The sequence below is a fragment of the Arvicola amphibius genome, chromosome 5 (assembly GCF_903992535.2).
Source record: "Arvicola amphibius chromosome 5, mArvAmp1.2, whole genome shotgun sequence".
Taxonomy (NCBI): domain Eukaryota; kingdom Metazoa; phylum Chordata; class Mammalia; order Rodentia; family Cricetidae; genus Arvicola; species Arvicola amphibius.
In genome coordinates this window covers 138,083,720-138,107,080 of record NC_052051.1, presented here as the reverse complement: position 1 = coordinate 138,107,080, position 23,361 = coordinate 138,083,720, and the positions used below count along the sequence as shown (strand labels likewise).

Below are 23,361 nucleotides of genomic sequence, written 5' to 3'. Positions count from 1 at the left end.
TCAGAAACTAGAAAAAAAAAAAGAGCACTCAAAATGGTCAAGGTTTAATAATAAATGTCAAACCCGAAAAGTTCTGTGGATGGATATTGAAGATTAAAGCATAAATCATTTGCTCATCTTATTAAAGCAGGAAAGTTGCAGGGACACTTACGATTTTCTTTCTCTTACATAATTGAAAGAGACATAAGGTCCATTATATTTCCAGGGAGGGTCCTTTAAGAAAGTACAATTGTAATTCCCAGCCTCATCAATTGCTTACTGCCCCATGGAAAACTTGATCATTCTAACAAACTTGTATATGACGTGCCTGTAAATATTGGCTCCAGCTTTTCTTTAATAGCACAAATGTGTTTTTCAATATTATAACACCTATGTTTTTTATCTGAATAGATGGTTCTTCTGTTTTCATTTGAAGCTTATCCTAAACTCCATCCACCCCCACTCCTATTGTGATAAGAGTAACACAGAGATTAACATTTTGAATGACAAAGGGCTCTTTACATACTGGCCTAAAACTCAAAAGTCTTCTAGTTTATCAGCACAAAGAGCCCTTACATTTTCATAAGGGAAAAAAAGGATATCCAAAAATATAGAAAAATAAATGCAGTGCTTGAGAAATAAAGTTTTTCAGAGTTTCACACTGGAAAGGCACGATTATTTAATGCTGAGTAGCCTTAACTACAATGCTAATGATTATCATAATGCTGGGAAGAAGGAAGAGAAAGGGAAGAGAAGAGAGAGGGGAGAAGGAGAAAAAGAGGGAAAGAAAGAAAAGAGAAGAGAAGAGAAGAGAAGAGAAGAGAAGAGAAGAGAAGAGAAGAGAAGAGAAGAGAAGAGAAGAGAAGAGAAGAGAAAAACACCCTTAGAAAGCAGGACTTCTGTAACATTAGCCACCACACACCTACCATGAGGATATTCTGCACCAGGTCTTAAATTGAGCTAAACACATGAAAACCCAAAAATCAGACAAAGCTTAGGAGCCACAGATGCTCAAACTCTAGTAGAAAAGCAAATAAACCTATTAAAGCATTATTATGAAGCCTCTCCTCTATGTCTCCAATACGCATAAGCACTCCTTGAAGGCAGGGACTTACTTTGTCCTTATATTCACAGAACCTATTTATTGAAGTATTTCCCTAAAAGCATAAAGAAGGGCACATAAGGATTTATTAGTTACCAGCTCCTTCTATGAATCAGCTACTGTACCAACAACTTAAGAAAAAAATCAGTGAGCAAGATAACAATCCCTATTTTTTTAGCTTCCACAACAAATTGGAGTAATGAGTCAATTTTTTTTTAAAAGTGGCAGTTAAGTTGGCATTGTCTTCCCTATTATTTGGTGACTCCATCTAGATTCATTTCGTATATGTATATATGTTAGGACTCCAGCTAGACATCTTACGAACCAAGCAACATCCTCCAGTGCCAGGAACGAGCTACATCTTGTCAAGTCATTGGAGAAAAAAAGGGTACCATAGAATCCCCAAAACATCAGAAGGCACTCTGCACACTACTGGAGAAGAAAAGTAATTATCAATATCACTCAGACGCAAACCCTGTGACCTACAACAGTGACCTATCTAAGAGAGAGACTGTTGAAATAGTGGCACAAATGTTATGGGAGTGACCAATCACTGATTGGATTTAAAGACCACTTCATGAGATGGAACCCACAGCTAACACAGCTAAAGAAGCCAAAACCAGAGACTAGATAGATTATGGGTCTAGGGGAAAGCCTGGTATTATTATTCTGTGAAAGATCTGTCATACTCACAGATCAGGGCCTCCTTCCACACTCTTCAAACTAGCTTCTTAGTGCAACAGATGGGAATCCACAAAGACCCACAACTGGACAATGTGAGGATACTGAGACTTTAAAGAACCAGTCATAAACAGATGTCTTTGCCAAGCCCTCCCATGAAGGCTCAGGAAAGTATGTGAATGAGAAGGAGGGAAGTTGGAAGAACCAGAGTGACGGTTGACTCTTCCAGACACATCTGAACTCACAGAGACCATGGCAGCACATACAAGACTTGCACAGGTCAAGTCAGACAGGGTCCCAGTACTGAGGGAGAGTGGATAAAGGGTTCCAGCCTAACCAAGGCCAGGAGTACTTAGTCAAAAAAAAAAAAAAAAAAAAGGGAAAAAAAAAGAAAAGAAAAAAATTAGAAAATCATTGGTATTTTTGTACAGTTTTTGTTTCATTTTGCTTTCTTTTCCCATTTTTTTGTTCTATTAGCCTTTTGTCTGTTTGTTTTGCTTCTTGTTTTTATGCTTTTACTTTTAAAAAGAGATACAGAGAGAATGAACATGAAGTTGGATGGGTAGAGAAGTGGGAAGGATGTGGAGCAGTTGGGGAAGGGAAACCTTATCAACACCATGTGGCAAGGCCACACACACACACACACACACACACACACACACAGAGAGAGGCTAATAAGTATTTATAAAAATTAAATTTTAAAATTTAAGGCATCATTAACAAATGAGGAAATTTTAAGTACCTAATAAACATATGAGATCACTAGGAAAAAATATTTGAAGCACAATGTAAAATAATTCCAAAATTCACAAAAAAATTATGAAGAAATAGACTCAAAGATACTTGGTAATCCAAAAGATGCCAAAAAAAAAAAAAAAAAAAAAAAACCAAGACAGTGGGGCAAAAGAAAGACTCAAATCTAACTATTCAACAATAACATTAAATATAAACAGCTAAAGACACTGTCTCAAAAACGAAGCAATCAAACTTTTGCTTTGTTTTTAATTTTAATCAAAATTAAGTCACACTGGATAAAAGAGCAAGATGTAACTACATGATACCTACATAAAAAACATGCCTTAAATACAAAGCTCCAAATAGACAAAAGGCAAAAAGATGGGAAAGTTATATGATTACAATAGTAACTAAAGATGCTAAATATTATGAATAGAATATATTTGACATATAAGATATTAGAAAGTACAAAGATGATCATTTAAAATAATAAATAAGCCAAATAATAAGAATATTGTTATTATTAAGTTATAAAAAATTATGTGCCTATTACAGGCATTTTAAAAACATGAAAACAATCTTCCAGAAATGTAAGGAAGCATAAGCAAATGAATAATTACGGTTTCAGGTTTCAATCACCTTATCTACTTAATAGACACAAGTAGGCAGAAAATGATCAACTGCACATTATTCCTGAGTATCACAGAAAAACTTGACCTGACATTATAAAATACTCTACCTAACACCAGATTAAACACTTCTTAACATAGACACAGTATGTTCACCAAGGTAGACCATGTGCTCATATGCACACACACAGACACACACACAGACACACACACACAGACACACACACACACCACATATGTATGGGTACACACTGGAAATGTAATATATGAAATAATTAGCTTGACCTAGTAATTCCAAAATAGATGAATATATTGAAACATCCATGCCACTAATATATATATATATATATATATACACATATACATATATATACATACATACATATATATATATAGTTTTTAAATAAGTAAATACAGTAAAATGAAAAAATTCCAAAGGATTCCAATTATGGAAGAAATGTTATTTCACTATCAATGAGAACCCAGACAGACCTTTGGAAAATCTTGGAAATGTTGAAAATATTAAAAACTTCATCACTAAATTGCCAAACGATAAACAAAAACAAATAAAAATACAATAGAAAATGTAGGAGTTGCCACCAAGCAATATTCAGAGAGGGATTTCAGTACTAACGATCAGGGTGCCAAGGACACGGTCATATGTCATTAACCTCAGATTCCCTCAAACTAAAAGCAGACGAGTGAATTTAAAGTAGAAATAATGAAATGGTGGTAATGATAAATCAAAGAATTGAAAGCAGAAAAATTACAGAATTCAATTGAGCACCACTGATTCTTAGAGAAGATCCTAAAAATTGTTTTCTACTAAACAATCTGGATTTTGAAAACATATATAAGATGAATAATGGAAATGAGAAAGGGAATTTTAAGAATTTCTAAAACCTTCTACCCGATAAATCAGTCAAAAAGTTCACTAAAGAAAATTGTAAAACAAAAACAAAACCAGAATGCCTGGGATATGCACAAAAAATTAAAATATATAGTTAAAAACCTTATAGAGAAAACTTCAGGCCTACAAGCTTTCACTTAATGAAGCTTTCACTCTTTCACAACCCAAATAAAGAGTAAATAATATTCATTTACACAAACCACCCTAGAAAGTCCAGAGAAAGGACCACTTTCACTCACCCTGTGAGGCCACCACCCCGCCATCAACTACAGAAAGTCACTGCCAGAAGTGACACTGCACTCTAAAACGCCCACGGACACCATATGCCTTAGCAAAATTTTACTAGCTGTATTTAATAATCTATAAGATGGATAAGTCATCAGGATGAAGAGTGACCCTTATGCCAAGTATTTTTCAAACAAAAAGCCAATATTCTTTATCTGAAGAATAAAATAAAGGAGGACAATCATAATTATTTCAACAGATGCAGAAAGAAAATCTGACTAAATTTAACATCTATTAGTAGCAAAGTTAAAATCTCAACAAATTAGGAATATAAAGTATCTCCTTGACACAAAATATAGGGCATCTTGGAAAAAAATCTAAATAGTGAAAGTATGTGTAAATTGTGGTCTATTCATTCAACAGAATGATACACAGCAAAAAAAATAACAAACTACAGTTCTAAAGCAGTAAAACTAAAAAAATTTGACAATAGAGGTCAAACAGAAAAAAGTATATATATATATATATATATATGTATGTATGTATGTATATATATATACACACACACTATACAGTGAACTAAATCATCAAGTAACTCTCAAAAAGTACAAAGTATATCATAAAGCTTATTAATTTAAATAGAAATGTGTGAAAGCAAAAAAAATTAAATAAAAAAAGGGGAGGGGAGAGGTCACCAGAGAAGTTGTGATGGTGCTAACTGGGTCCCCTTTATTTGAAGCTTCAGAAGTTCTTTACTGTCAGGATTGTTGCTTTCTCCAACTCTGGAGTATTTGCACATCACGATGGCTAACTTGCTGCTAAGTGTCAAGCCTAAATAGAGGATTCATCTACTCTATAGACATCCTAATCTTCACCCCGGTCTGTAAACAGCTAGAAAAGACACATTCCGAAACAACTGAGCATATTAATTCATGAAAGTGTTTGGAATTAATTTCAAGAGGAGAAAAAAGTCAGCCTTTTCACGCTCCTACATCCTAATGAAAAGCAAAGCTAAAATAAAAGTTATGGCATATTATTTTTTAAAAATAAAGAGTTTAATAGGCATTTCAACTGGTGAATAGAAATGTGGACGCCACTAGCAAACAGGAGAAGACTAACTGAAGCATAAATCTGTGGTTTCAAACATTCCCAAGCAGAGTTAAAAATAGGTATAACTTTTAAACTTAAGATACACACAGTTAACTACTGTTGTCAAGTTAAGGTGGCCCTAATACATACAAATTAGGCCAAAGACCATATAATAAAATTATCTGAAATTTGCACAGTTATCAATTTCCAAATAAATCTGATTTATTTTTAGCTGACATCTTAATTATCTGTATTTACATCTGGAATATAACAACTTTTCTCTCTTATAACAATCTGAGACAAACAAAATATTATGATTATACATTAGCAATGCCTTCTCAGTTTCTACAGCTGAAATGTCATGTCAATTACTTAGTAAGATTTAATTTTACCTTGTTTAATCTGTCCTTGCACAATATTGCTGGAAGTTGGAGGGGAGCCCCTTGACTTTGAGAGGTCTGGGGTGCCTGGTCGGGGTGGCCTTTAAAAGAAGAAAACGACATTGAACGTTTTCCTATCTCCAGAGCTGTTCAAAATATCACTCTCTAGATTGGAAAGAAACAGGCTCAGAACATTTTCCTTTTTTTTTTTTTTTTTAAATTTATGGTTTATTTAACTTTATTTTATGTGCATTGGTGTGAAGGTGTCAGATCCCCTAGAACTGGGTCTTCAGACAGTTGTGAGCTGCCATGTGGGTGCTGGGAATTGAACCCGGGTCCTCGGGAAGAGCAGTCAGTGCTCTTAACCGCTGAGCCATCTCTCCAGCCCACATTTTCAACTTGTATTTCAAAAAGGTGCTCATTTTCTAAGTTTTGTACCTACTTACATTGTCCATTTCAAGTTCTGACAAAAAAAACTGCATCATTATGAAGTAGAAAATATAGTTTTTGTAATAAGATTTTTACTTTCTGTTAGTCTTAACACATATTTTTGAACACTCCAATGAACTACAACTGACAAGTAAAAACCATTCTTGGTCTTCTCTTCTTTACTCTTACCATCCTGGGATTTCAGCCCACCCCATTACCGTGAGCATATCAGAATTCATGGACTATAAATATAATGATCTGAAAAGTATTTAGCAATATATATGACAATAAAGCATAAAGAAATCTTGGAGTCTAAAGGTAAAGTGTCTCTTTTTTATCTTTGGCTCAAATACAACCAATATAAAAGTATTTACAGGATTAAGGACACTGAATTTCGGCAGGGTAATTACAACAGAACATGGCAGAAAATAAATGCCATCTAAGTATTTCTTAGGTTTGAAAGTACTAATGTGGTCAACTTTAAGAACGCGTAGTAACAAGCTGTCTTCATAATTCTGAGAAACAGCATTCAGGCTAAGAGGCTAAGTATTGTAAAAACATCAAAATAACATCTGTGTTTTAAGGCAGTCTGGTTTTTTTTTTTTTTTTTTTTTTTTTTCGAGACAGGGTTTCTCTGTGGCTTTGGAGCCTGTCCTGGAACTAGCTCTTGTAGACCAGGCTGGCCTCGAACTCAGAGATCCGCCTGCCTCTGCCTCCCGAGTGCTGGGATTAAAGGCGTGCGCCACCACCGCCCGGCTAAGGCAGTCTGTTTTAAAAGTTGTTTTCTCCTCCCTATTGCAAAATTTGGACTGTACTCATTACCACATGCCAGAGTCAATCACCGGACCCACCAATACTGCATACAGACTACAGCGAAAAGCTCTGTGAACAGATACACATTTGAACTGGATGTCAGTTCAGACTTCATGAGCTGTAAATTTAGGGTGATATTTATGGAGCTCTAAGAGATGGCTCAGCAGGCGGTTAAGAGCACCCACACTGGGCAGCTCATAACCACCTGTAACTCCAGCTCCAGTGAGGTCATATCCTCTTCGATAAGCCACAGTGTCTACATTCACACCTGCGCAGACCACATACAAGCACATAATTTTAAAAAATAATGCCATTTGTGGTGGACCACACCTTTAATCAGGAGGCAGGTTAGGCCAGTCTCTGTGAGTTCAAGGCTGGTCTTGTCTATGCTGAGTTCCAGGCTAGTTAGGGTTATCTCAGAAAATAACAAGCCACCTTAAATAAAACCTTTAAAGATTTATTCAAGAGCTATCGTCTATGACCAACTCCTAAATTATAGAGCCATTTAAAATAGCTACCAAGTATGACTATATATATATACATATAATATTGGATAATTTTATGGTGTTTTAAACTAGGCATTTTAGAAATGTCTCTGTCTCACAGTTTAAATGGGAAGTCACTAAGGTGACAGTAACGTGGAAATGTGTGCAGAGCCGAGACACAAAAGTGCAATGAACAATAACAACAGCGTATGGCCATTCATCCCTTTTGAAAATGAAGAATAAAATTAAACTACATAGTCACACCTGGTCGGGCCCTTCTTCATGTGGTCGCCAATAAAGGTTGCATTGGTCATACTCATTAAAGTATTTGCCAAAGAGATGATGGACAACAGATGCTGAGTGGTGACGGCTCGGGACACTGTGTAGGTTCCCTTTCCCACTCCCTCGGCTGGCGGCAGCCTCCTTCCTGTCTCTGCGTTCCCATGCAGTAGTTTCCCGGCAGCCTGACTATAACCAGGCAGCATCAACGACATGTGACCTCCTCTCGATAAGAGACCAAAGGACACCGTGCAGTGTGGTTTGAGCATTCCGAGGCGATCAAGACAAACTTCATCCAGCACTTCATTCAAACCCCAGGCGTGAAGACAGGACATGAATAATTTTGCCGTGTCCATAGTAAGATTGTATTCTAGCAAGGTCAGCGGCTTGGACTTGCTGGCCCGGTATTCGGGATCACTGTCCTCCCTCCTCTGCCTCATTATCTCCTCATCCTCGTCTTCCTCGTCAAGGAGATGCTCCTTTATGTTCTCTTTGATAGTTTCCTTCACTTGCTGGAAGAGAACTGCTGCTCGCTTTCCAGTTAGAAAGGAGCCCCCTTTGTCTGAACTGCCAGATGCTTTTTGCAAATTCTCTGGGGAAATAAGTGCAGTATTCGGCCTAGAGGCTTCTTCAGTCAGGAGTTGAATAATCAAAGCTTCCACATCAAAGAACAGCACATGGATGTCCGGGTCTGTTAGGTTTGTCTTTATTGCTTGAACCATCAGGGAGTTATGAGAATATTTAGGTAAATTCCCCTGTAACAAATATTTTTCAAAAATAGTTACAATTCAAAGTATTTAATCTCAACATTCATTAATGAACAACAAATAGCTGAATTAAAATGCTTATGAAGCTGTCTTTTTAGGGCTTCTAGATAATTAAAATATCTTTGTCAACCAGCAACACGTAAAAGATATGAGCTTATACCATGACTTTCCACTGACACAATCATTAAAATACAAATTAATTTAAAACCAAGTATACATTAATAAAAGCTTATTACTGACATGGGAGTCAGCGACATTAGCAGACTCTGAAAATGCACTGTGACTGCCCCGACGGAGCTGTGCGTCCTTCTGAAGCACCGCACACCGGAACCCTTCCTTTGGCACTTACTCTCAGTCTTTCTCCCTCAGCAAATCCCTCTAAAGGCACAGTCAAGTCTTCTGGGTCTTAGATCATAAAAGTAAGTTGATCCTGACCATGTTCCTTCTATTTCTTTCTTTTACTTACTGTCCACTTTAGTCAATACTATTGACAGTGTAGAGGCTCTGTGACTCTTCAGGTCGGGTCCTTCACTCTTTTCTGTATCTGACATTGTCTTCTGGAGACAAGAGTATATACTAAGTTCCCTTATGTGATGCTAATATGTATGCATGTGTAAGTATAAAATCATGCATGTTATGCCAGAATGTAATTAGCACATGCTATTTTGTCAGAACAAGAAAATAAATCTAAATAATAAAATATAGACTCCATCAGTCCAAATTCAAGGCTCATTTATAAAACCCCCTTTCAGCTTTAACAAACAGGCTCTTGAACCATATCTGTGATTCCTAACAAACAAATCCTTTCCATTTTCCTTTTGCACGAATCTTCCTTTATTCTCCTCTAAGTCACCGTCTACCTGGTCTACACGGCCCTAATTTTCAGTCACAACATAAATGCACATCAAATCAGTACAGTGAATGCCTTGAGTATGTATATTCTACTTGTCAACTATATCTCATTCATGTTGAGGAGAGGACTCTGATTCTCCTAGGAAAAAGTGAGCCAACAGTACAGTTAGTTCCCTAACATCTTACATCCCCCATGTCTCATATATTTTGATATCTTAGAAACATTTATACGTTATCGTTTAGTGACTTATAGCTTCCTAATTCTGAGGGGCAATTTCAAGACATGGACAGACTATGCCTTATTCATTTTGTGCAACCAGAGAATCTAGCAAATGAACAAAGAACATTATTAAAACCTTCATAATTGCTCAACAACTCTCTCTGTAATAAATCCCCTCACCTGGTTCTCTCTTCTGTCTCCATTTCCATCCTTCCTAACTATGCTGCTGGCTTCAGAGATTCTCAATAGCATTTTCTAACTGAAGAATATCCAGACTTCTTTGCAAAGCACCAAACACCCTCCAGAGTAAACTTTTGTGTGTGCTTTCATTTCCCCTCTAATCACCACCCTGTGACTTACATGAAATCACGTATCCTTTCCAGAAACAATTTCAAACATTTGGTCCTTTGCACTCGTTCACCCTGGGACCACTTCTTCTCCATTTCCTGTATCTTTTCCTGTATCATCATTCATAAAACATCTCAAGTTGTTCCCATCCAAAAATTAATCAAAGAATTACTCAAGCAGATGCTGTCACTGCCTCCTTCATATAAACTTCTCTGAATTGAATAATGTTTAAAGGATGATATAACTTTTTCTATATTACAGTAAACAACATAAAGAATATTCCTAATATGATAGTCATAGTATTTAAGAGTCAATACATTGATTCTTTGGATTGTTTTCTTTGTTTCTATTTTGTTGATGATGGAGATAGAGACAGAGACCCACATTGGAGCACTGGACTGAGCTCCCAAGGTCCAAATGAGGAGCAGAAGGCAGGAGAACATGAGCAAGGAAGGCATGGCCGCAAGGGGTGCGCCCATCCACTGTGACGGTGGGGCCGATCTAATGGGAGCTCATCAAGGCCAGCTGGACTGGGACTGATGGAGCATGTGATCAAACCAGACTCTCTGAATGTGGCTGACATGGAGGGCCGACTGAGAAGCCAAAGGCAAAGGCACTGGGTTTTGATTCTACTCCATATACTGGTTGTGTGGGAACCTAATCTGTTTGGATCCTCAACTTCCTAGACCGGGATGGAGGAGGGAGGACATTGGATTTCCCACAGGGCAGGGAACCCTGACTGCTCTTTGGACTGGAGAAGGAGGAGAACGGGGAATGGGGGAGGGGGAGGGAAATGGGAGGAGGGGAGGAGGTGAAAATCTGTAGTAGTAGTAGTAGTAGTAGTAATAATAATAATAATAATAATAATAATAATAATAATAGAAAAAAAGAGTTAATACAAAATGAAAGGGATATGGTTAAGAAATCACCAATTCCATCTCAGGTGCCCAGGGAGCTAACTTGAGCTAAAACCACTCCTAGCAGATAGAAAGAAAAGTATAGACAAGGACGGTGGCGGTGAAAAGCAGAGGGTAGGTGCTGAGGAACCACAGGTGACCAAGATGAAGAACCAAGGCCACAGTTCACTAAGGGCTAACAAGACCACACTGAGGCTGCAGAACTTGCTTTTGCAATGCAGAGCGTCACTAAGGCAGGATCATCAGGTGAGTTGGGAAAATACAGATTCCTGGACCTGACCATGAGACCTGAATCAGCGTGAGAAGGAATGTGTAAGAATCTATCTACTGAAGACCCAGACAACTTTATACAGCAATGAAGGGAGTCACATGACCAGATACAGTCCTGTTAGCCAAGGGAACAAGAGCTGGGTCATGAATATAAAGTAGGAGGCGGCAGAAACTACACAGATGATTGAGATAAAAGAGCAATAACCCAAAGGCTGTGAGAGATGGAACAGAAGGAAGAACGGTGCTTGATCCTTTCATTTCTCCCAGCTGTGTCACGTTTTCCTTTGAAACACTGAACATGTAATATCACACACTATGCCTAGTGCTTTGGACTTACCAGCACCAACTCAAGTGAATCATGTATGACCTTATATGTGTGTTATGCCCAATATAATATTGATGTGAAAATCATAATTAATAATTGCAGCAGCACTATATTCTAAGCTGTTGCTGTAGCTCAGGATCTATTCTAGTTATTAACACAGGCGATGTGACAAAAATACCAATCCTGGGTGTGCAGCTCCGATGATAGGTATGAAGAAATGGGTAACATCGGGTAAAGGAAAAGGTCTCCACCTGCTCCTGAGGATGTTCTCTCCACAAAATATCTGCAACAGGGGGCTGGAGAGATGGCTCAGTGGTTAAGAGCACTGGCTGTTCTTCCAGAAGTCCTGAGTTCAATCCCAGCAATCACGTGGTAGCTCACAACCATTTGTAGTGAGATCTAGTGCCCTCTTCTGCCCTGCAGGCAGAACACTGTATACATAATAAATAAAAAATCTTTTTTTAAAAGTATCTGCTTCTTTCTTTTAGGAAAAAAAGCTATTATCAGCCAAACAACATAAAATCAAACAAGTTTTGCTAAGAAATTACTGAACCCATGAGAAAGGCTTAAAAAAAAAAGGCAAAAGAGAAAACAGAAGGTAGACAGACTTCAAACCGTCTCATCTAATGTCAGCCACACATGTGCCCATCAGCACCCCCAGCTCTGTGGGCGTCTCTATCTCCTTCTGAAGGTGTTCCAGCAGTCAGCCACATGCTCGCAACAGAAAGGTTATCTAATTAATACCATGACTGTGTGTGACTATGTAAGATTCTTTTTATTACAACCTCTCAGCTACCAAATGTGTCCTGTGATTTTAAAAAAAAATACTGTACCTAATAGCAATCTACACAAAAAGAGTGCAAAAGATAAAGAAAACAACATCACCAATGCAAAATATAGCAGAGGAAAACACAGTAAGGTTGAAGGAGGAAAGGAAAGAAGATGACTCATCATGATTCCAGTGGATGAGCAGTTTCTCACACCACGAGGTCTGACAACCAATTCTACTTACTTAGACAATCTGTCACAACAAAAGGTGGACGCCCACCAAAGTTGTGAGGAGGATATTTTTGCTAAAGGTAAAGAAATGACAGAGTTAATCACTCTCAGGTCTGGTTTTCTAGAATGTGATGCTAAGGTGAGTTGTGGGAAAGGAACAAAAACATCTAGCAAATTCCAACGCTTTCCTGGCTTAATGATGAAATATATAGGCCTCCAAACAGACGGCTTGATTCAGTCACAACAATTTCCAAGTTAACTGTGAGGACGTCCTAGATGGGGCACTCTGTTACATTTATTAGAATCCCCGGAATGTGGATGCACAATTAGTTCACCTTAAAGTTATCACAGAACAGGATTAAATTCAGTTCAATAAACATTTGTGGAGTGACCTACTGTGTTAACATGCCTGGAGAAAACAAGATATTCATCCTTAAAGAAATAGTTGAAAATCTACCCGACAATGGCTAAAAAGGGAAATCACTGGGTCTCCACTTTGCTAAGAAATGCAATTATAGACATATATACACTCAAATAACAGGCTAGTAGACATATTTGCTTTATGCTTATTCTAAGTATCTGAATTATTGCAATTTTCATTTTAGAAAGTACACATTTAGCCATATGGGATTTCTTTTGTTTTGAGACAGGTTCTCTCTGTGTGGCCCTGGCTGTCCTGGATTTACTGAAACGCACCTGTCTCTACATCCACAATACTGGGATTTTAAGCACATCTGCCGCCGTGCCCAGCACCATTTAAAATCTTATGAAAAGGAGAAGTGACTTAAAACACAATACCAGAGCAAACACAGAGTGACAAAACACTGGGCTGCTGGCACCACTGGAAGTGGAGCTGTGGCAAGAACATTAGATAAAATGGCATCTCCCGCAAAACCCAGGAAAACAGCAGAACTACCATACTGCTATAAGGGTTCCTTCACGCATGCTGGAATCCCAGCACACAAACACGGCAGATGTGGTAGACCCCACAGACAAAGAGACACGCAAAACAATCCAGAATGCTCAGAGAAATAATGTTGCCATGTACATATAAGAGGCTTCAGCATTTTATATAAATGAATATATTCTAGATGAAAGCAGGTCTGCTGGAACACCTGCCAGCTTGTCTCTGAACACCAAGACGCTTTAAGGGTCTTTAAGGGTTTAGGATTTTAAGTGCATTGCATTTTACCCACTGACTATAAGAATTTTTACTCTCTCACCACTCACTTCATTGATCCTGACTTGAAAGCTCACTTATTTTGAAATCATTGTTCAATAACCCAGTTTTCAATGCTACCTTTAAATAGTCTTGTGATTAATTATTCTTTCTGAATCCAATCTATAAAACCATTTGATATGGGTTTTACCTAAAAACAGAGTTGATTTGTACTATCAAGTATTATGTTAGCTGATCTTCATAATCAAATGCAAGGTGGAAATGTTGATTGGCATGTGTGTGCGCGTGTGCACGCATGGCACAGATTGTTGGGTATGTGTGTCTGTATGGGTGCATGCACATGCACGTGTAGACCAGAGGCTGATGTGAGCTGTTTGGCTTCCTGTACTCAGCGCTCACCAATTCAGCTCACCCTGTGCCACCTCTCCAGCACTGAGATTGTGTGCACTGCTAAGCCCAGCAATGCATGGGTGCGAGACCCAGACTCAGACAGGTCCAAATGCTTCTATAGCAGCCACTTTATCAACTGAGCTGTTTCCCTAGATGTCGGTGATATATTTTTCAAATTAGAATTAGCTTTGAAATTAATGACTAAAGACTCTAAGGATGGGTTAGAAAATGAGGGTCTAGCTGATATGCATGGACCCCTCTTTAAATATCAATACTAAATTCTAAACTAGATTACAAAAAATTTACTTAACAAATATTAATTTACTATTTTATAAAATGCATACTTGCATAGGTATCTTGTTTATAATGAATGGTTTAAACAACTTATGCTTCCTACGTATAGTATAAAACTGATTTATATCAAAATCTTTTTGGCAGTAAAAAGAAACAAACATTCATTTCCCCTTCTGTTTTGTACAAGAGATTTTATTGATGAAAGTGATTAAAAGGGATTTCTAAAGTTTTTATGCATAATAATAAATGTAAAAGGCACAATGAATAAAAATAGATGTCTTATTGTACTTTTAAAATAAAGTAGCTGAGGGAAATCCTCCTCACCTATTAGAAAATAGTCACGCAGTGGCTTCAATATTGACCATTTTAGGTATCAAGAAAAAAGAAGGGAGGAAGGAGGAGAAAGAGGGAAGGGATTGGAGGAGGCACAAAACTAGCAGGAAAATTTGTCTGCCCAATATGGCTATTTGGCGCCCTCTGCTGTTGTACTACTGTTTCTTCATGTTAGTTTAGGTTAACAAGAGTTCCTCAGAGAATTCAGTCACATTGGAATTAAACAATAGGGCCATGGCCATACCACAGGCCAGTCTCTTCTGGAAATAGACAAAACGATACTTATCTTAAAAAATCTGCTTTAGGATGGGATGTGAACCCTCGATCAGGTGTGGATGATAATATAGTAATACGGTTCCTGTCATTTTCTCTTTCCATGTGCTTCCATTAACAAGCACATAAATAAGCACAAAGTAAAAAAAATATTAAACATATGAAGGAGTAAAGCACTTATATTTTATTGCAACTTATTTAACAAGACATAAATAATATGTAATTATAAATATTAAATGCAAACATCCATTATGCCTTACACAGAAAATATATTTTGAATGTATTTCTTCTAGAGATCATAGGCTATTATTACATGAGTATTAAATATTAGAAACTGAAAAAGAGTCTTTACAACAGAAGCATGGGAAATCAACTTCCAAGTCAAGCCAAAGAGCCAAGAGCCCCAAACAGCAGGATCTGAAGCTCTCCGTAACAACACAGACTGTTACATGGTCAGCTCCCCTGCATCCAAACTGTCTTCCAAATAATGAAATGACTACCCACTTCAGGGGCTGAGAATGGCTAGGAGATAATACAAGCAGTACTCCCCTCTCCGGGAGAAGGAAGATAACACTCCTCTCATTTTATATCAAGTGAGTGTGTCAAAGAGACACACGGAAAGAGTAAAACTAACTGCAGGGGATTGCGGAGGGGCGGCTGTGGCAGGAGAATGGCAGCGAGGCGGCCTGCAAACTCCGAACACCCCCCTGCTGGAAGCACATCCTTCTGTCAGATTCTTGGCTTGTTTTTAAATGAAGGGTCCACGGTGAGATTCTGGGGGATGACTTGGTAAGAACTAAACTACACTAAAGTGAAAGGGAGAACACAAAACCCTGGATCAGTGTGGTACATGATTCCTCATTTTAGAAACACAATTTAGCAGATTCTAACCTATTAGTTGGGCTGGAGAGATGACTCAGCAGTTAAGAGCACTGCCTGCTCTTCCAAAGGTCCTGAGTTCCATTCCCAACAACCACATCTGTAATGAGATCTGGTGTTCTCCAGAGGAAGCAACCTGGTCAGCCGTCCTCATCAATTTAGACCTTGAAACCCAATATAGACAAGTTCAACAGAACCGCCATATATGTTCTGCTCATGCATGCTTCAGCATTGCCAGGGCAGAAATTTTATTTTTTAAATTTCAACCTATTAGTTGTTATTTTCTCTCATCACCACCATGGTGGCCCACGCCCACTGTTCCTAGTCACACTGACATCCCATTTGCTATGCTATCTCCCTGGGACTCTCTCCCAATGGTACACACCTTACGTAGTCAGAGAGTCACATTATGAACTGCACACTGGTTCCCAGGCCAGAATAGGAGCTGCTCAGTGGCAGCACCTGCTCCATGTGGGTGTGGTTAAAGCACTTTCCAGCTGGTCCTAGCTCAGGACCTAGCTCATAGCATGTACCCAACATATGCTGAACAAATGCAGAAATCAATCAACAATCAAGTATTAAACCAGTGTGCAGTAAGTACACATTGTGTTAATATTTAGAGCAACTTGTAACATTTAACTTCATTATAACTCAATTATTCCCATTTTGAAGCTAAAGACAAAACTGAGCTAAAAGGTTCATCAGTCAATTTGGAGAACCATAAATCCAAGGTGAAAATATAGGAGGAAATCGCTCTTTCTGCACCCACATGTTATTTCCCATGTGTCCTGAATTATTCTAGTTCTGCAGAGACTCAAGAGATGGAAGAGGTGTCGTCAGGAAAGGAACCCTCAAATACTAGGCTACTCACACTGAGTCAAGGGAGAGCTGGGCAGAACACAGAGTCCTCTCTCCACATGCTACTGTGCAGTCAATTCTAGCAATGAAGTTTGGAAATACTGGAAGGCACAGCTTTCCAATTGTGTTTGAGGTGCCAGCTTTGTTTTGTTGTTTAAAGTCGTAATGAGTATGTGGCCACAGTTCCCTACAAACATTCTGTACTCCAGTTAGACATGATACCGCAACAAATGCAGAAAACAGGCACAACAAAGGACTCGCAGCACCCAGTGGGCAGAGTCTAGGACACTACTGCAGCAGAGCAGAGCAAGGACAGTCTTCACAGTCACTCACTCACTGGTACTGAGATTAACAACCTGATGTAGAGAAAGAGAAATGGATACAATCGTGCCCACTTGTTCACATGTCAGACAAAGGAATTAGGGCTAGAACAGAAACACAAGCCAAGAAGCAGAGATCAGAGAGGAAGGAAGACCAGTGGACCCTGACGGCCTGACTTGGCGCTGCTGGCTGACAATCCTGGACTCAGGCTCAGCTGAGGAGTTAATACAAGGTGTTTCAGTCCCATGAAACATCAAGGGCTACATTTACAGAAATACACACAAAAAGAGACCAGAAACCAAGAATTTTTGGACCGTAAATACTCAACCCTGATTGATGCTGACAAAAGCCCTTCCTCCTGCCTTTATCTTTCCCTTCCCAGCTTTTCCTCCGACCAGCCACTTGCCTGAGACAAGATGCTCTGCAGCAAGCCTGAATGCTGTTGGATAAGAGTGTGCACGCATGTGTGCGGAAATGAATGTGAGAAATAGGCAAAGATCTGCAAAATCCTGACTCCCTGTGATGACCAAATAATATATTTCCATCCAAAGTTCATTTCAGGGTGTGCAATATCACCCATATATGTCACTATGAGTTCCATACTGGAAAAAAGATTAAAATTTCAAAAAGTAATTGTCACAAACCCTTCCTGGTCATTCCAGGAAAATTCACCATACATATAGATAAGTGATCTTCAACTTATTGCCTGTGGCTATTGGTGGTTCAGAAACTCTCTTAAAGGCCAAAGAACAATTTCAAATAGGAAGGACCATAGGATATAATCACAAAATCATTTAGTACCAAAGCAAATGACTAAGGTTACAATTGCTTATTTTGCAAACAGTACCAGCTTTGTATTTCTTTACAGTCATGTTAGCATTTAGCTACAGGTTCAAGAGACTTGATATTTCAATTACCAGTTGTTCATGTGACATGCCAAGCAATGGCACAAGGTTTTATTACATATGAGCATACACTGAATCTGTAGATAGGATGTTTAGTGTTTTACTACAACAAAAATGATGGACTTATGTTTGTCTTGCTCTTCAAATGCAGTATCTAGTTTGTTCAAAGGAATTTGAAGCTATTATTTCACAGAACACTAGAAAAAGCATGTGAAAGTCCTATTCTTGAGCCATATTCTCCAGTCATGTTTCTGCACAAAGCCTCTTAGATGGCATTGTTTCTTAATGTGAACCCTTCACCCAGAGAGAAATAGCAGTTCTTGGAAAGCTCTTTCGCATCACCTAAAATTGAGAGCCACAGAGAGTCTCACAGGTCCCTGCTGTCTCAACTCCAGTCATCTTGCCTGCCCTGCTGGTTCAGCTGAAGACTACAGGCCATGCTCACCAGGCAGCCGCCCCTCCCTGAGAAATCCTGAACATTCGTGCCCTAATTTCCTAGAACTGAAAACTCCGCCACATCTGCTCTTCACACTCAGAGCAGCGCTTCACAACCGCTGCACATCAGGATGGCCGGGAGCTCCGAGAACTCTCAGTGCACTGCTGCACCTGCAACAAGCTGAATCAGAAAGTCTGTGGCAGGAACTGGGCGGCCTCTAGAGATTTGAGATCCCAGATGATTTACCATGAAGCAGTCTGGTGACCGCCATTATAGGAGTGTTATGTCACTGGGTTCCACCACTCCTTCAAAGACGCAAGTCTCAACCTCCCTCATCCAACTGCTACGCTATGCTGAACCACACCAATCATTCTTCTTTAATCTCTGAGTGACAGAACTGCACTCGGCAACAGTTAAGGAAAAGTACGCTCTGTTCCCCATGTGCCTTCACTCTAGCCCATGACAACTGCACATTCAGTCTGGCTTCTTTGTTTTTAGCTTCCACTCTCTGCCCTGAACCTCAGTCACTCTCAGTTCCCTACTTCAGTGTCCTCGCTTCCCCCATGGACTTCCCTTAAAATGCAGCTTTAGAAATGTTTTGCCCTCTTTCCCATGCACTAACCCCAGAACACACCCATTCAAACATCAGCATCTCCTCAATCTTTTCAATAAGGTTTCCTTCTTCCACAAAGCCGATGCTCTGCCCCTAAATTGAATTTCCTCATTTATCAATGAACAATTCTCCCTTCCCCATCTTAAAGCTCCCCCTCTCTGGTCGCTCTTCACCTTCAGCCAAGGGCATTCCCTGCCGTCTACAAAACTACACCTCCATCTAATGGCTCTCTTGCTCCTTCCATCTCCTCTCATACTTGCTACCTATTTCTACTTTTCCCAGTATCTCTTTAATCTTTACAGTCTACTTTCTCCTGGGAAGAGGCTAGCAAGCGCATTAGGTCCTTCAAAGGTTTAACATTGATTGCACTTAACATAGTCATCTCTTCTGCCTTGCACCTCTTGAGTCCTCCTTTGTTGACCAGCACGTTCTCCTGGCTTCCCTCATATATGTTCTATTTCTCCTACCCGAATCCTTCCCTATTCTGCTCCCTTTAGAGCTGTTCTTTCTAAGAGTCTGTATATGAATGATCTCCCTTACTTCCAAGGAACTAAGAACAAGACATATAGATCAAGGAGTCATCAATGTGTGGATCCCATTGCCCTATGACTCCCAACAAATATCCTAACATATGCAACACACAGGCACCTCAGGTTCACCATACACCAAGCAAACAGCACTTTACTGTCCCTGTAAAACCTACTCGTACATTCAATATCACATTGATAGAGACACTTTCGACTCAATCAATCAGGGGACCTTTGAATAAACCTTCCTTATTACTCAACCCAATCAATCATCAGCTCCCACTGAACACAACTCAATTCAACTATTGAGTTTAAATTCTCCACTGTACTCCTTCTTATCAAATTTATTGACTGGCTTACATGTAAAAATCCATGTGAGTAACAAAATCTAAAGTTTTTTTTTAATTTTGAAAGACACTAAAATAAAAGGTAAAAGACTGAGCATCCTCCCTTGGTCCAAGATGACCCACCTTTATTTTCCACTGTTATTGGTTTCCAGTTGGATCTCCAACGACGTTGATGGAGCAGGGTCTCTCCACGGCCCTCTGTGCTGAGCACAGTGCTGCCCTTCTCCCTCTAAATATATTCCACATATCCCTTCTCTAAACAACCAATCCTGATCACCGCGGGCTAGGACAGACTTCTGCAAAATTTCCTGCATTTCTCACCATGCCATTGGCTACAGAGCTTTGCGATTTATCTGTTCACATTTCCTAAGAGGAAATCATGTCTTATTCATTTGGCTCTCCAGTGCCTAACTAATCAATAAATGGTTACTGAACTTGACTGAGTCAATTATTTTGTAGCAAAAATATAAAAGTCAAAAAGTTTCAAAATACATTACATGTTCTAATAAAGAATAGAATTTTTCACAAATACTAAAAGAACTTAATTCTTCAAATTGCCAAAATATCAATAATTAGCTAAAAGAAAAAACCTTATATTTCCACTTCTCAAAGTCGAGTTAAAGATAAAGAATCACATATGAAAACTAAGAGGCTATGGTTACTGAGGTCATAGATTGACTCTACTGAGTGTTCCTTGGCAATCTATAATTAAATTAATATTGGATGATTAAAAAAACTCTGCTGTATCTCATACATACCATAGCAATATAAATTTCCACTTAACACAAAATGCCTTCTGTTAATGTTTTTCCAAGGGAAAACAAAATCTGAATTTGAAGCCATAATAGAAAAATCACTTTTCTTTGGCTTGGGATATGATGCATTACATTGACTATGCACAATAGAGTCCATTTAGAAGTCCACTGAATGTTTACTATGTAAAAGGTACATGACCAACAACAAATTAGAATCATATGGCTGTTTCAGATAGACCCTTGGAAATTTATTATTTGATGGTGTTATAAACCATCATAAATAATCTAGTCATGTCTAATTTAAGAATTATTCAAAATAGGAAAAGCACCAAAAAATGTAGTTGCAAAAAATATATATACTTATTATTAGTTCTTTAGTTATAACTTTTAGTTTATTTTTACTGGTTAATAGAATCATTCATTTTGTACTTGTAGAAATTTAAAACTCACTTCTTTCAAACTAGAGAAAAAGTTGACAACCTGAGTTGAAAATTTTAAGTATTTTATCCAAAACTATAAAATAATTTTAAGATATAAATTACTAGTAAGCTATATATACACTCATGTACACATGAAAGAGCTCATGCATGTACAACCTACAGTACTCTTTCACATATATAACAAGTAAACACGCTTTAATGGAGAACTGCAGCAAGAATTAGACTGGTGGGCAAGGAAGGCCAGAGGAAAAGAGAAAGATGACTTATCTGATTATCATCTGAATAGAGGGCTTAATTATTCACAACAGCCAGAACCTGGAGACAACCTAGATGCCCCAAAACCGAAGAATGGATAAAGTAAACATGGTACATTTACACAATGGAGTACTACACAGTGGTTAAAAACAGTAACATCTTGGATTTGCATGCAAATGGATAAAACTAGAAAAAAATATTCTGAGTGCAGTAACCCAGACCCAGAAAGACAAACATGGTATGTACCCACTCATAAGTAGATATTGGACATAAAGCAAAGGATAACCAGCTTACAGTCCACGACCCAGAGAAGTTAGGGAACATGGAGAACCCTAAGAGAGACATACATGGATCCCCTTGTCAAGGGGAAATACACAAGAACTCCTAAGAAAATTAGGAGCTTGGGGGTGAGGGGAGATAGGAGGGCAGAAGGGAGGAGAAGGGAGGGGGAGGAAAACATGAGGGAACGGGATGGTCGAGATGGGAGAAGAACAGAGAGGGAGAGCAAGGAAAGAGATATCTTGATTGAGGGGATCATTAGGGGGCTAGCAAAAAACCTGGCACCAGGGGAATTCCCAGGAATCCACAGGGATAACCTCAGCTAAGACCCTAAGCAATAAAGGAGAAAGTGCCCGAATTGGTCTTCCCCTGTAATCAGATAGATGACTACCTTAAATGTCATCATAGAACCTTTATCCAGAGATTGATGAAAACAGAGGCAGAGATCTTCAGCAGAGCACTGAGCTGAGCTCCCAAAGTCCAGCTGAAGAGTGGGAAGAGTGAGAACATGAGCAAAGAAGTCAAGAATATGCATGATGGGAAAACCCACTAAAACAGTTTACCTGAGCTAATGGGAGTTCACCAACTCCAGCCAGACAGGGAAGGAACTAGCATAGGACCAAACTAGATCATCTGAATGTGGATGACAGTTGTATGGTTGGGGCAGTCTGTGGGACCACTGGCAGTGGGACCAGGATTTATCCCTACTGCTTGAACTGGCTTTTGGAGCTCATTCTCTCTGGAGGGATACCTAACTCAGCCTAGAAATAGTGGGGAGGCCCTTGTACCACCTCAAAGTAATGTGCTAGACTATGTAGACTCCCCATGGAAAGCCTTACCCTCTCTGAGGAGTGAATGGGAGGGTGGGAGGGAGCGGAAGGAGAGGAGGGAGTGGGACCTGGGATTGGTATATAAAATGAGAAAAGAAAAAAAAAAGGGGGGGGGGGCTGGAGAGATGGCTCAGAGGTTAAGAACATTGCCTGCTCTTCCAAAGGTCCTGAGTTCAATTCCCAGCAACCACATGGTGGCTCACAACCATCTGTAATAAGGTCTGATGCCCTCTTCTGGCCTGCTGACATACACACAGACAGAATATTGTATACATAATAAATAAATAAATTTTAAAAAAATGAGAAAAGACTGGAGAGTGAGGGGGAGGGGAGTAGTAGAGAAATGGGAGGATGGGAGGAAGTGGAAATTATTAATAAATAAATAAAGAAGCTAAAAATTAGGTAGATAGATAGATAGATGATAGATAGATAGATAGATAGATAGAGATAGATAGATAAATTTAAAAATAACTAATATGTATAAGGCCCCAGGGTGACCCTCATGAGTCAAGTTACAAAACTCTTAAACAGAGGACACTGCCAGACAATCCACAATTAAGAAAATGTACTGTGAGCAGACTTGCATTAAAAAGTCATAAGTGGTTCTGCAGGCAGAAGAAAATTATATTGGGGGGAGCAGGATAGAAATAGCTGACATGAATGACCATGGTATGTTGGGGACTGCGGACCACCCAGACCCTGAATTTCCTGTAAACAACTTGTTTTTCTCTGCTCTGAGCAGCCTTCAGCTGTTCTGAGCACAAGACCCTGATGGCAGAGGAGGGGGTTCTGGTGGCTGCAGCTGAAAGATCCCGAGAGCTGGGGCGTGGCCAGAGCACTACATAAGCTGCCCCTAAGCACAATAAAGGGGACACTCTTGTTTCAAAGATGACCCATGTCCCCGTATCTCTGAATGTATGTGTATGTTTTTAAATCTCCAGCCTAGTTGCTGGCTCACGTACCATCCTGTAGTGCAAGCACTACAGGTAGAGGCCCCAGTGAGATCGCTAAC

General features: G+C 39.1%; 1 protein-coding gene across 1 annotated transcript in view; it reads right to left on the bottom strand.

Moving 5' to 3' along the window:
* Wdr7 (WD repeat domain 7) overlaps positions 1 to 23,361 on the bottom strand; it is a 279,897-nt gene that overhangs the window by 196,247 nt on the left and 60,289 nt on the right. Inside the window, exons 15-16 of the mRNA XM_038330658.2 lie at positions 7,722 to 8,491; positions 5,743 to 5,831 (exon numbers count right to left, since the gene is read on the bottom strand). Of these exons, the coding sequence (XP_038186586.1) occupies positions 5,743 to 5,831; positions 7,722 to 8,491 (859 nt within the window). The remainder of the gene's footprint in view (positions 1 to 5,742; positions 5,832 to 7,721; positions 8,492 to 23,361) is intronic.